Source organism: Mytilus galloprovincialis, chromosome 6 (genome assembly GCF_965363235.1).
Source record: "Mytilus galloprovincialis chromosome 6, xbMytGall1.hap1.1, whole genome shotgun sequence".
NCBI classification, from domain to species: domain Eukaryota; kingdom Metazoa; phylum Mollusca; class Bivalvia; order Mytilida; family Mytilidae; genus Mytilus; species Mytilus galloprovincialis.
Genome location: NC_134843.1, coordinates 86973373 through 86989598, shown reverse-complemented (window position 1 = coordinate 86989598; position 16226 = coordinate 86973373). Strand labels below are relative to the sequence as shown.

General features: G+C 32.2%; 1 protein-coding gene across 2 annotated transcripts in view; it reads right to left on the bottom strand.

Annotated features, from left to right (window-relative positions):
- LOC143080588 (uncharacterized) overlaps nucleotides 1-13477 on the bottom strand; it is a 38415-nt gene extending 24938 nt beyond the window's left edge. For both annotated transcript variants that reach the window (XM_076256498.1, XM_076256499.1), the window contains exons 1-3: nucleotides 12864-13477; nucleotides 7419-7518; nucleotides 3631-3719 (exon numbers count right to left, since the gene is read on the bottom strand). In XM_076256498.1, coding sequence (XP_076112613.1) covers nucleotides 3631-3719; nucleotides 7419-7518; nucleotides 12864-13358 — 684 coding nt within the window. In that variant the 5' untranslated portion in view covers nucleotides 13359-13477. The remainder of the gene's footprint in view (nucleotides 1-3630; nucleotides 3720-7418; nucleotides 7519-12863) is intronic.
- Nucleotides 13478-16226: the final 2749 nt, after the last annotated feature.

The window sequence follows — 16226 nt, the reverse complement described above, 5'->3', positions numbered from 1 at the left end:
CAAGATGAAAAATCTGCCTAGGTAATGAAAAATTCTAAAATAAATTCCTTTCTGTTACTATCTACTATACTAGAATTGCACAATGTTCTCTGCTGTTATCAAAAGCAAAAAACCTATTTTTTTATTCAATATACTGTATATTATTTTGAAATTTATTTGATATGGTGGTGATAACTTATATTAAATGAAATGGTTGGCATATAGTAGATTAACTTTTCGATTCTTCAGTGAAATTGTCTTGAACATCCTTCCTGTTACTGATGATGGTTATGCTGTTACTTTTGATCAGGTAACATGACAGAACGTAACAGAAAGGAATTACGCGATAGTTTTTGTCCTTTTTATCACATTAAATGTAAGTGTATTTCCTGTGACATATAACTTTTAAAAAGACGATATAAAAACACACTTAATGTTGTGGTGCACACTTAAACATATTCTCAGAAAGTGTAAAAATAGGCTATAACAGGATAGAACACCAATAAGTATTTTTCTAAAAATTCTTACCTTGGATGGGCTTAAATTTGCAAACCTGGCCGCCTTTCCAACTATTTCTTTGTACTAACACATGCAGGGAATGATGCTCTTCACAATACATAAGGGGAAAATAACTCTTGGTCTTGTAAACGTTTCCACAGGTAAAAAAAAAACAGTGGTAACAGGAGGGAAATTACCCTTGGGGACAAATTTTTTTTTTTCTTAAAATTTGCAAAATTTTATTACATGCTATAGTTATAATATAAAAAGACAAATTAGGGGCAAGTTGATTACATAATATATCATATATGTGAGAATCGGACGCCTTTTTAATTAATTTGGATATTATTTGAATGATTTAGTTTAAAAAAAAAACACAGGGGACAACATGATTTTAGGGGGGGTTGAACATTTAAATTACAATATTTTATTGGAAGAAATATAAGAATGAGTGTTTAATTGGCAGGCCATGGTGCATTATATAATTTAGTTTATACTAAAACTTAAAATTTTCAAAAAAGATGGTTGAATAAAAAAATAATTGCTGGTGAAGTGCGGGACATGGAAATTAGACTTTTTCAGATATTGTCTCATATGGCTTACGAGTAGGGATCTCCACCATTTACAAGTATTCAAACAGGAGGGGGTGGTGGTGACCCCCCAGGGAAGTTACCTACATTTCATTTGATTTGTTTTATTGTCCCCTACAAGAATATATATGGTTTTAGGGTGGGGATCTGGACCGTTTACAAGATAATAGCACATTCTCAAATTGAACAGGGTGGGGCGACCCCCAGGAACTTCCCTTTAATTTCATTTCATTTGTTTTATTGTCCCCTACAAGAATATATATGGTTTAGGGGTGGGAATGTTGACCGTTCACAAGTTTTCAAACAAGAGGGGGTGGGGTGACCCCCTCCAGACTTCCCTTTTATTTCATTTCATTTGTTTTATTGTCCCCTACAAGAATATATATGGTTTAGGGGTGGGGATCTGGACCGCTTAAAAGATAATAGTACATTCTCAAATTGAACGGGGTGGGGGTGACCCCCAGGAACTTCCATTTAATTTCATGTGATTTGTTTTATTGTCCATACAAGAATATGTATGGTTTAGGGGTGGGGATGTTGACCGTTTACAAGTTTTCAAACAAGAGGGGGTGGGGTGACCCCCTAGGGACTTCCCTCTTATTTCATTTCATTTGTTTTATTGTCCCCTACAAGAATATATATGGTTTAGGGGTGGGGATGTTGACCGTTTACAAGTTTTCAAACAAGAGGGGGTGGGGTGACCCCCCAGGGACTTCCCTTTAACTTCATTTCATTTGTTTTATTGTCCCCTACAAGAATATATATGGTTTAGGGGTGGGGATCTGGACCATTTACAAGATAATAGCACATTATGAAATTGAACGGGGTGGGGATGACCACCGGGGACCTCCCTTTAATTGCATTTGATTTGTTTTATTGTCCCAATCAGGAATATATATGGTTTAGGGGTGGGGATCTGGATCGGTTACAAGATATAAGCATATTCTCAAATTGAAGGGGGTGGGGATGAACTCCCAGGGACTCCCCTATATTTCATGTGATTTGTTTTCTTGTCCTATAATCATTTCTGAAGACTGCATGTATCTACCACTTACAGTTTTCAAGTTATATTCATTTGAAATTTTTAGAAAATAAAATCCCATAGGGTTCTATAGTAAAACCCTCCCTTCTTTCTACCCCCCAAAATAGCCCTTAATAGACCCCAATGCACAAACGAAAGATTGATGGCTCACCTAGACATATTAGTCTACCATTTTACGAAATCCTAAGTCAATCTGACAAGCGGTTTTGGAGAAACGCTGCGGACAAGTTCATTTTTTAAAGTGGCGGAAGAGGAAGAGGAAGAGGAAGAGGAAGAAGAAGAATAATAAAAATAATAAGAACTGACCAAAAACAATAAGTCTCCAAGCTTTCACCAAATATTCTATTCAAGTTTTATGAAATATGATTAAACCATTCCCTAGTGTTTGCACGGAAGGAAGGACAGACAGAGAGACCTGGTACAACATGTACTGTCAATGATTGGCTTTATATAAAACCAGAAAAGACATCTATATACTAGTCATTCCAGAAGTGAAAGCAAAACTAGTTCATTTGGTAAACTAGAACAGAAACATTTTTTAGTTTCATATTTAGAATATTTTATCCTAGATTTCATACATGGGGTTAAATAAATCACAACTTGTTCTTAAAATAAAAGCCATATAAACATGACTTTTCAAAAAGAAAATACATAAAGAACTCAACTCTATAGTGTCAAAAATCAATAACTATACTTGTTTGTTGTATGATTAAATCATACCTTATTATAAATATATCAAAAGAAAAGTTCTCTTATCAAAATTTAACTATCAATATGAATAAAACTTCCTTTTATTTCAAAACACAACATGTATATTAAAATATATGTTATTCTGTGCCACCCAAAAAATCTATGGTCCTTATTACTTTGAAAGTATTATTAATCTTACATTTTATCACTGCCTGGACATTGAAATATAACATGTACTTATTTGTTAATTAAATCATACATAATAAATCATAATAATTTAGGAAGGACGTCAGAAACATCCCCCCCCCCCCCCCCCGATAAAACTACTGAACTCTTGTCAGGAAGTCAGAAACCCGGATCAAACTACTGAACTCTGACAGGAAGACAATCCTAGTCAATTAAGATCAGAACCAATATGCAGCGTTAACTCACAACCTCAGTGTTGACAATCAAGTGATACGATATATAAGATCAGAACCAATATGCAGCGTTAACTCACAACCTCAGTGTTGACAATCAAGTGATACGATATATAAGATTAGAACCAATATACAGCGTTAACTCACAACCTCAGTGTTGACAATCAAGTGATACGGTAAGATGAACTACTTGAACCACTTAACCCCCAAGATGAACCTCGATACCCTATACATAAAGATAAGATTGATAGTTGATGATGACAAAATGTGTTACAGACAGACAGACAGACATGACAAACAAGTATAAACCTACCTTTGAAGTAGGTCATATAATTATATATGAACATAACCTAGATCTCATTTCTTAAAGGGAAATAAGTAACTAACATGATAACTTGAATAAGACACAAACCTGTATCCGATATTCCTGTTTTCTGTCATGTCTCCTGTGTATCTTATCTTGTTTTAATACATCTATCACATCTACGCTTGTAATAAAACCTACAAAACAGTAAAGTCACATTCAATCATCGAATTATTTCCTAAGTTTTTATTTCATTTTAACACAACCTATTTATTTAGGAACATTTGGATAATGAACCTTTTCCTGACATGCCTGACAAAAAAAAACTGTTTTTTTAACATCAACTATATTTAATTTTATGAGAAAATGTTTTCCTAGCAGAAGTACTGTCATGACATGCTTTGAAATATGTCGTTAAATTTTTTTTTAACATCCCTAGCAGTATCCATCCTGCTGTATGCAGACATCATGAGGCAATGTATCATTTGCAAATAAAATCTTCAAAGAAATCTCTTCTTGAAGTTGGATTTCTGAGTTAATGAATATGATTGAGATTCACAAGCTAGTCATTCATCATAACATATTATACAAAACCAAATACTACTTAGACTTATCAATACAGAGCTATTGGAAAGTCAAACCTTTTACAATCTAACATGAATATACAACTTTATATAAACACCATAATTGTCTACTGCAGTTACAGCTTTTACATTAATGCTAGCAAGACAAATCTTTGTTTGGCTTGCTTGCTTTGTGTGTATCAATGTTTGCTCAAGCATGGCAATTAAGATAGGCGGGGTTTCAGCTTGTATACATCATACTTAAATTTTATTGGACGTTATTTTTTAGGTTAAGGACACTAAATTTTAAAACATCACATGACAAATATTCTCACATGTTTCCTTACCTGTAAATATACAATACAGTCGGGATTCTACTTCGTCAAAATTATCTCCCCATTACGGCAGTACATTTTCACAATCGTAGAAATGGAAACCAAAATTTTTTCGAAGATATGCATTTTCATCATCCAACTTAAAGATTGTCGTCAAATACTTTTAGTAAAATAGCTATTCGAACACACCTACTCTGATTTTGTGATTCATTGGATAGGTATTTCACTTGACCCCTACATTTCATCTTTTAGTATTGTGATTTTTTTATGTTATAAAGTCAACCTGTAGCTTTGCTATATAAAAATGATAGAATCTGAAGCGAGATGATGTATCAAATACTCTTCCTTTGTACGTTTTCAAGACAGAATATTCATCTCAAACACACCCTAACATAAAAAAAGGTGCACTCGATTTTCTCTTTTCGATACAATTGTTACCCATTTATTGGAATTTTTTCTTGAGTTACATAAATGAAAGGGCAGACACAGAAACAACTGAACTAATAGATTGATATGTTATAAAAAAAAAAAAAACAATATTAAGTTTATATTTTTCTTTCATTGACCAATTATTGTATTTTTACAGGTGAGGAAACATGTGAGAATATTTGTCATGTGATGTTTTAAAATTAAGTGTACTTAACCTCAAACGTAACGTCCAATAAAATTTAAGTATGATGTATACAAGCTGAAGCCCCGCCTATCTTAATTGCCATGCTTGAGCAAACATTGATACACACAAAGCAAGCAAGCCAAACAAAGATTTGTCTTGCTAGCATTAATGTAAAAGCTGTAAAAGATAGTTCAGTACTGTTATCATGTACATGTAATTACATGTATGTTTAAACTGTTTTAATGAAGAAAATTTGAAGTTGCTTATCTTTCTTACATATGACTGGGTTATAAACATGATAAATATAACATAGTGCTGATTTTTAAATAAATTGTTTTCCTGTTTAACATTTACAATGGTTTTGTAATTGCTGCATTGAGATTTTCTAATTTACTGTTGGCATGGTTTGCATACATTTCAATTAAAAAACGCACCATATACATGCAATAACAATTACAATGTATAGCGTATATTCTTGTTTTTAAGTAGATTTACAAAACTGTTTTATGATTTTAATCTTACGACCGTTTAGAAATCATTCCTATGCAACAAATTACAGCAATGAAAATTATGTAATATTGAAGGATTGGTTGTACAGAAACTGTTGACTGTGTAGAATTTAAATCATAAACCAAATCCACCGATTTCAGGCCAAAAGAAAATGTAATGTTAGGTGTACAGAGCAAGAAATGTTGAATCTACGTATACTGTTCAGGATTCCATGCCATATCCTTATTAATTGTGTTCGATCTTTAATTGTCAATTTCAAAGCAATTTTGGGAATATCAGGATGAAAATGTCACCAAGATGTCAGCACAATAGATGTCACTAGTGGAAATACATTAGACATGCTAGAAGAATCAAATTTTTAATTTCTCAGATTTAGATTATATTAATGACAACAATTTCAGTACCAAAAAAATATATATGCAATTGATGTAAAAAGTTTGGCAAAAGAGCTTACAGGGCAGACCTTTACATCAAAAGAACTTGTTTCTTTTCTCTACCCTATAAACATGTACAGGATGTTATCATAATATGTTCATTATTTTCAATTTGTTTGTATTGACATACATTCACTTGTAAGTTTATATTGAATGCTACTTTTTTAGTAATGCAAATTTGTCATGTTTTATGTAATCTGAGTATGAAAGTTTCTTTGGAATACTAGTATCATTGACTATCAGAAAAGTCTCAAACTGTTAGTGTACAATGTCAGGGTAGCTATAGGGAGTTATGTAATAACTGTTGGCCTTCATCTGCACACCCACGTCATTTGTAACAGTTTTTTGTACATGCCATCTAACAGTGATTTTGTTGATTTTATAACACATTGACAGACAAATAAACAAACAAATAATCACAGAATTGGCAAGAAGGTTTCAATTAGATAATAGGGAGAAAAGTTTAGGGAATATTCCGTGTGTAACTGTAAATGTCGTAAGTTAACATATAGATTTCACTCAAGATATATCTAAAATACCAACAGCAACACTTTAACTGTAAGATGATAAGGCTCTCACTTTCCTTTATGTATTAAACAACAGCTTACAGACAAAATCTCTCACTAAGAATGTCCAAAAACAAGAAAACAAAAAGTGACCCAGTAGAACATAAAGAAAACATTTCGTTTCCTTGTAATACTTAACTTTTTACAGACCTCAATGAATTGAGGGATCATTTACAGCTAATTATGCAAAACAATCAATTGCTGTATCTAGGACATCTATTTATTTTTAGCAATATACTCTACCATTGAGTCATCTATTTTCCTAAGTGTCTCAAATTAAAGTAGAGGTACTTATAGTAATTGACAATAGACCATTCTTTGCAATATACACCACTTGATTTCAATCACAATACAATTCACATTATTCTTTTGAAAGCAGAATCTTAGAAGTGTTAGAAAATATCTTTAATTAGCTCTTGACAGCCTTACAATTGCATGTACATTTTATTTTGATGGAAGGATGCAATTATTTCTCCCACAAGAGCACTGAAGCATAGATTTATTATGGTTAAACTTGGTCGTGCAGGAAACACCAGAATCAAAATCGTTTTTTCCCTTTTTTGTTTTTTTTAGGAGATACAGGAAATTTCTACTTCAATTCCACAGTTATTCAGAATGGCAATAATATCAAATGTACCTAATAGTTTCAACATTTATAATGAAGCCAGTTCTTTGATGTTGTCATAGTTATATGTTTCCCATCACATGTGGATATTATTTTCAAGCACTATTTGTTTATCAATTTCTATCTCCTACCACTAGTCATGCTAGTCTACAGTTGATACTTTGTGTGTAAAAAAAAACAGCTGGGTACCCATTTCTTAAAAACTAAAAATAACTGATTTTTGTACATAAATAAGGTCGTTAGTACCTACCTTTTTGATGATTAGGTGGACTATGAACTTTGCTGGCAACAGAACATGTATAGCACTGAGTGGCTGTCGGGTTTGGTGAATGCCGATCATTGTCATTTGTCTACAATAGAAATCAAAGGTTTTTAATTAACAGGAATAAAAACCTAAAGTGAATACATTTGTGTAAGTGCTTCAAATTACGAACGCAATATAAAAACCTAAAGTGAATATATTACTTTAATGCTTTCTATTACATGTATTACAATTTACAAACTCAATACAATTACTTGTCAGTAATAAAAAAGCATATATCTATATGATTTGGCATTTACACATTTATTTTAATGATTACTATTGATTCAGTATCAATCTATAGGTACAAAAAGGAAACTTATCTGTCAGAATGAATTACCTAAGAGGAAAGCAAGGTTTTGATTGAAGTATTTCTATAACAACAAAACAACAAATAATGCTACATACTGTGCAGATCCTGATGGGTAGTTAAAGTCGTTAAACACCCCGTAATATTAACAAATACAATGTACTCTTCACAATTTAACACCAATATCATACTTTCTTGTGAAGACTTTCATTAAATTCAGAATGATTATATTAGAGGTAAACCTAAAGTACTTAAATATATCCACCAATGCATTTATACATGACCATGTCAAACAGTCGTACAATGTACAATGAATCTTTTCATAATTAAAAATTGAATAAAAATATCAAGAAGGATGCAAAAACCTACAGCTACATTTGTACCTCATGCAATTTATTATATAAAATGCAGTTTGTTTGCATATACATGTAACAATTCGTGCATGGCTAATCCTATTTAGTTGGGTTATTTTTCGTCATACATTTCTGATCAATTTTTCCAGAATTCTAAATTATTCCAGATTAAAATAATTCCTTTTTCTTTTGAATAGATAAATGAAGTGTCCTACAAATATTTTATCTTGAAACATATTTACCTAATTCATTTGTAATTTGAAACAAATGAATCATTTTAAAATAGCTTTTTTATCTGACACACTTTCAAAGTAGGATAAAATGAGATAAAAACACTGTATGATAAATTAAATACAACATAGACATTTGTACATACATATTTATGGCAATTATTATGTCAAAATGTTCGATGATGTATTTTTGCATCAGTTGTTGGGGGAACTGCAAAAGTCACAAAACTTACATCTTTTCTATTATTCTTTTCCCAGATGTCAACATTTGATGTCAAAAGCATGTCAGACAAACATAACTTAAATGGGCTACTTTAAAACGGGTTAATGGAGCTCCTCTTTAAAAATTCAGTTGGGTAATATGATGTAATTCTTTTACTCAAGTGATGCATGCTACACGACACATTTTGATTATTTTGCACCTTTTTATGCACTATTTGTAATTCATATAGATTACTTATCATTCTAATTAATGCATGTAGTGTTATGAATGTTGCAAGATGTATTAAGTGTCAAAACTATTTTCCTAATGTTTAATCATTTTCATCATGTTTAATGCATGTTGCAAAATTCTGTTTGCAATGCAGACTTGTTTTTGTCAGTCCTAGACCAAATTTCATTTCATTCAACATGTTCAAGAACATTACAATGTAAGGTGCCATGATTGTTTACATGGGAGAAGAAAATGAAAATCATACATCTATCAAAGAACATTATTTTGTGCATGTTGTGGTGCATAGATGTTTGATTTGGTAGTTCACTAGTTGGCTATTGGTTTTAACTTGATGAATTAATAAGGATCATTACTGATATATGTTGCTGATATTTATATTTGAATATGAGCAAATTATCCCCTAAACATGCTAAAATACCTATATTCATAAGTTTTCTTCAAAATCTTACTGGAGAATAAACAGTCAACACTGAGCATCTGCAACTTGTAGGAAAGAATTTTTGAATCGATAAGCTGCTGCTTTAAGCAGACAAGATTTCAAAGCCTTTTTACCTTTATCCTTTTTTTTTTGAATACTATACACATGCACGTACAATGTAGCCACCATTCAACAATTCTTGATATTTGGTAAAGACACATGTGCACTTGTGTACAAAATGTATGCATGCATGGATCAAGAAATAATTCATGGCAGCGGAAGATTTGTTTTCATTTAATCATGGGTTGGGCATTAAAATTAGAATATTTTACCCTGAGTGTTAGCGTAAATGCCAAACCCATGTTTAAATGAAAACAAATCTAGGGCTGCCATGAATGAATTCCATTCTAATCTATAGGTCAAATTCAGTAAATTTGTTAACCGTGAAAGCCCTATACCAAAAAAATGTATACACACGATACTGTGTTGGCTGTTCCGTTTTACCCACATATAATGTTAGTAATATTATATAATTCAATAACATTTTTTTTTAATCTCATTTTTCATCGATATATTTTCTTCCAATGTAATTTTATTGCATTTTGAAGTGTACAAGACACTTTAAAACTTCCCTTCATAACATGAATAACATTTGATTTTTTATCTATGGAAACATACTTGTGACATCACCTTGTTTGGTTGCCATGCTAAGACAATAACATCCTTTTGCGGAATTTTCATTTTGTGAAATTTACCACGAAAAATAAATTGAAATGGACTGATTTGTTTATTTTGTGTCATTGTCACATTCCCCTTTTCCATTCTGCATTCTGATACATGTACATGTATATATGTAAAATGTACATGAAATCTGCTCTTTGGTTGTGTTGTTGCAGGGCTCTCACTAGGGTGAGTCCATGAGCCCCTAACAAAAATCTTGGATACTCCCCTGAAAGGTCTAATACACATTGTTTCTGAAGATCTGCACAACTACAGTCCTTTAGGTTTGCCCAATAGGGCTCTTCACGGTTACTTCGGCCATATTGGATAGGGGGCAGATTTTTTAGAAAGAGGTGGAAATAGTATGAAAGTATGGGAAATTCTACATTGTATGTGTGTTTCCAAGCAACTGCTCTGTTTTAATGATGTTTTCCCGTATTTTTCACACCATTTTTACCTCCATTATGAAAATCGGTATCAGGTCCGTTCACCCTAGTAACATGTTCGCCCTGGGTCCGTTCGCCCCGAGTTCATTAGCCCATAGAGTCTGTTCGCCCTACTAAAAAAATATCAATATTCAGGGCATTGAAGTTGAATAAACTTGATCAGATATTTCTATGGTACATATTCTTGAAATTTGGCCAAATAAAAAAGTATGCATGGTATGTGTGGTTCCAGTTACATCTGAAAAAAAGTTAGGGTAGGTAGGTAGGGATTTTTTTTTATTTTATGGTTTTTTTTTTACATTGAGTCTATGGGAGCAACATTCTGACTTTAACTGTGCTTAATGAAAAATGACAATAAAATCTTTAGGGTAGGCTATTTTTAAGCCGTAAAAGTAGGGACGGTAGGGTTACTGGAACCACACATATTTTTATTTGGCCTTTACAGAAACATGGAAATATTTAAAAGTTTATGGCTTGTTTAGGATAATTAAGTGTTCAATGACAAAATAATTCAGATCACTGATTATTGTGATACTTGTCTTTTAATGGATAAATAATAAAAACAAACGTTTTGTTTTTGATAAAGTATTCAGCTTGAAATTAATAAAAACAATGATGTACTACTGTAAATCATACCACGGATTTACAAGTTCATTTATTTTTATACTCTGAGGCTAGTCTCAGTTTGACTGCATACATTCAAGTGTTTTACGGTCATTACAAGTGTTTTAGGATAATAACAGTGTTATTCGGTCATTCGAGGTACCGCCCCTCCTACCCCTCAAAATACATGTATCAATAAAAATAATTACATTGTATTTCAGTATTCTACTCTGCAAATCAAATGGAAAATGATTAATTGATTGCGGCAATATAAATATCTTCAACAAACTTTAACATATTTTATTCAAATACTTAAAATTATGCGAGGCTTAAATTAAAATATTGTTTGTTTGCCCTTTACCGACCGACCCTATAAATTCGTTCCGCCTGAAAATCTTTTATTTGTATTTATCAGCAAGATTTTATTTTATTTTATTTTTTTGTTCCTACCAAAAATCTTTTATTTGTATTTCCCGCTCAAAACTTTTTTACCGGAATCCTCGGGTTTTATCTTTATCGTGAAAGGTCTAGTCCGTTTGGTATCACGTGAGCGTTTGACATGAACACTTGCATTTATTTAGAGTTTCAAAGCATTTGTTTGAAATCGATGTTGAACGCTTTGAAATCATGATATGACTGACGTACGTTAACTCTGTATCTTTATACTTGAAGAGCAGGGTTCATTTACAAAAAAGTTTGTTTAATACAAAATTATCAACGTGTGTACAAACCGTAGTATTTTGTGTAAACGAACGTTGTATTCTATGTAGGGATGGCCCTTTGCATTGTGATCCGTAGATCAGGAAGATTATGTTAACGATGCCTTCGACCAGCATTGTTATATTATTTATATCTGACATGAACCAAAGGTGACAAAAGCCTGTGAAGTGGAGAATATTTGGCAGTAAAATCGCCCAAGTTTTCCATACAGATCATTTATAAATGCGATGTAAAATATGTGACAATTGAGTTTAAGTCTTGTAGCAATTTTATTAGAAACATAGGCACACACGGAAATTCATGATTTAAACACTCTAGGGACTTTTTCTACTAGTAATGTATGTCTGCCCGGACATATTTTACCAGGACAAAGTTACCTCTTACAGAGAACCTTTAGGTAGAGGTAAGCGTACAAGGTACGTAGTACAGAATATTAGTGCAAGTTAAAACTCTTCAAAGTTCCAGGCATATATAAACGTTGAAAATATGCGGCACAGCTCTATATTTTGATATTTGAAAGCAAAATAGTAGTGCATATGAATTAACTTCACATTCTACATGATATTTTTTTTCGAAGCGTAGTCCCAGAAACTTATTAGGAAAAGCAAAACAGACAAAAATGACATTATGCAGATTTTGTATCTATCAAATAAAATATTATACCTACCTGCCTACCCATGAAAAAAAATATACCGAGCCAAGTTATTTTTTTGGGGAAAAAAATAAAATATTTTACCTACCTACCTACCCTGTTTCAAAACATAGGGTCGGAAAAGGGCAAACAAACAATATTTTAATTTAGGCCCGACTGAACAACAATTAGAAAAAAAATAAAAATCAGGGTGAATGGACCCTTGGCGAACAGATACTAGGGCAAATGTGAATCAGGGCGAATGGACCCGGATTCATACAAATCTGCCCCCCATCCAATATGGCTGAACTAACCGTGAAGAGCCCTTTTCATTATATAACAAATGTGCTTGTTTTAATATGTAATACCTTATATAATGCAGATGAAGTGTATAAATGTAAAACATTTGAGTCACATGAAAATAAAGGACTGAGGACGATAGCCTGAAGTGAAACTAATAAAATAACTATTATAACTAACATGTTGAAATCATTATGACTTTTATGTACCTTAGCATAGATGTTGTGCAACTGTTGTTCAACTTTCTTGTAATACTCTGTAAAAACAGTTCTTTGGTGAAAAGTAAAAGCTGGGTGATACTTTGCCATTGTTAGCACCAATAAAATAATATCAATAGTTTTCTTGTCTGTTGAGTTAGAAATGTGAAATGCACTTTTAGAATTTTCCTCCAACAAGCTAAAAATAATGTTTGCACATGGAGTGTTCACTGAATGTAAAAGCGATAGATTAAATGCCATCCCTTCTATCAACGTTTTTTCGTCGACATTTCTATATTTCTTCAATTCGGTCTGATTGTTAGCTTTATTTTCATGTTCCCTGAGGTGATTAAAATCCTTTTTGGCCAGATCCTCGACAACAGAACCTATAAACCTCAACTCCGGAGGCAGACACATTCGCAACATTCCATAAATGTAGTCTATTCGTAGGTGGGGACTAAGGCTTCCGAATTTGGCACAGAGTTCGTCTAATTCCTTACACACCATTGTGATGTGTGAAATAATTTTTCTTTCCAGATAATCGCTATAAAGTTAAAATATTCATCTGTCTGAAGACAGATTCGCCATTGACATGATTAGACCTACATCCGGGTATTCTTGAGGTTAGCCAATAAGTTTTGATAAATCCATTCTTTTCAATAATATATATTTCATAAAAAGATCTATTTAATTCTCTTTCTGTAATAAAACACTTGGGGTTACATAGTCTATTCAAAAAATTTCATAAAGAATTGCAAAATAAAATAGAATCTATAAATTTTTTTATTGAAGGGGAATAACTCGTGATGTACAGCATGAAACTTTTTTTAACTAAATGTTTTCCTAAAATATTTCCACTACATTAGTAATTAAACAGTAGATCGTTCCGTAAAAAATACATAAAATATCTTAATAAGAAAACTATAAGCATATGTTAGATTTTTATTCACACATTTTAACTCATTCACATTTTCATAAAATGTTAAATAATTCTACGAAATGCTACTTTTACTTTCAGTCTTATTCATTTATTTCGGTAAAAGATTGGGACGTATCCAAATAGTATAGCAAATAGCTAGTAGGAGGTCATTAGGGGACGACCATTTGATATTCTGGGGGGGGGGGGGGGGGGGTAGGATTTTGAAAATAAATAACTCGGCCTTGATAATCACAAAAATAAATGGTTTGTTTGTTCTGTGGTAGTTTGAAAATAAATTACCTAACTTGCAATGTATTGAAAATAAATAACTGAGCTGGCCTATTCGAAAGTATGAGATGGCAACAGATTCTTCATAAATTCATCTCTTTTCCAAAAAAAGATCGGGAAATACTTCCCAAATCTTTTAATAATAAAAGTATGACTTTTATTTAAATATACTTGAAATGTGTAAAAATTGCGCGGTTTCATTTAACTTAAGGTATATTGTTTAGGAATACTTACCTCACTTTTATTTATTTACAGGGCCGTAACTACATTGAGGCAAATGCCTCATGTAGGAAATTTCAAAACCAAACGCTTGTCTCCATATCAAATTGTGTTCCCAGTGAGAGCCTTGCAAGAAGCAATTTCTGTTCTCCCTCAGACGTAGCCCCTGATTTTACGGGATCAATGTTTCTTATTTATTTGTCTTTTATTTATTGATTGCCCTTCTGTATTGGTTAGTGTTGCATTCAACTTGTAATTTAGTGATTTTGTTATTAACTTGATCATGAGTTTAACTAAAGACCAGCAGCCACAGACTTAACTACATGTATATATGTGAATTATACTTTTTTGCTTTATCATGCATATTGGTCTTCTGATGTTGTCCCTAGAAACTTTTAAGTCTTAAACTAAATCTATACATTTTGCTTTGAGACCAAAATATTGTCAAAAAATATCAAACAGAACTTGCATTTTCAGATTGAGAAAGGGTCTAGGGAACATTCCAGAAAGCATGAGTTTGTATCATTTGTTCTATAGCTTCTTGGGCCTTTAGCGGTTTCAAAACTTCAAAAAAACTTTTGCCTCGCTCCGCTCGACAAAACATGATTGCCAATACTTTTAATAGAGACTAGTTACAATCAAAATGTAATACTGTGTATGCAATACATGTATATGCAGTTGGGACTATACAAGATTCATTTCTGCACAGGATGATGATTAATCGGATTAAATGGTACATACTGACTTGACATGTATTATCTATAATAAACAAATAATTTAAAAATTGTATGTTTTCCAATATTATAAATATAGTTGTGAAAATAATTAACCAGTCCCTTGCTTTAATGAAAATGAAAAATCTTGCTTCAGTAGTGCAGAAAATAGATAATATGTCCTCTTAGTTTACAAAAATAAATAACCGATTCAAAACAAATCCCCCCCCCCCCCCCCCCCCCGAATATGAAATGGTCGTCCCCTTACTAGAGTTCGGTAACAGACTTCTAGCTGATATAGCTGATATTATTCATATAAAAAACAAAAATATGTTGCTTGACACTGAAGCAAAAAAGATTTTTAAAATTTTCTCAGTCTTATGCTGAGTTCACACGTAATTCGAATTCGATTCGCATTAACTAATTCGAATTAGTTTAATTCGCATTCGAAACGTTTTACGTCCTAACGTCAATTCTAATTCGAATTGCAATGCGCGTCAAATTCGCTTTACTGTCCAAACGACGTTAACTTTTAATTCGTATTAACAAAAACGTATTTTTAATGCGAATTGACTAATTCGAATTTGTTAATTCGAATCAATTCGAATTAAAAAGGAAGAGTGTGTGAACGATCAGCGAATTCGATTCGCATTCAATTCGAATTAAGTGTCTGTATGGACGAGATATTAGTACTGTTTATGACGTCTTTGCACTTGGGTAAATCCTTTGGATGGTGTACTGATTAATAATTTAGTTTTAGATGCATGATTTTTATTAAAGTTTTTGTGACTTTGAATTAGTTGTTAGTAACTGCGAGTACTCCCAGATCTATACTTGTTAGGTTTTTTTGTTGGGTTGTACAAGTCAGTCCTCCGCCATATCCATTCTGGGTCTTTGTTAGGCCTCTGTACATTTCTATTTGTATCCATCTGATAAGTGCAGCCTATTTCAACTGATTTTTTATAGTTCGTTCTTATGTTGTACGTTTATCATTGACTCACGAATATTATTTCTGGGCATTTGTCGTATAGAATAGATAATATATTTTAAAGGGTTAAAATTTTGCAAATTCTATCTTACTACGTTATGAATTTCATATCTTAATTGTTGATATAAAGTTTGTTTCTTGAATTTTGTTGATTAAATCTAATTACAATACTATTTGTTTATTCATATATGATACTGTAAAACCAGAACACATTCCAGACACACACCATTCATTATCGTTTTCATAAA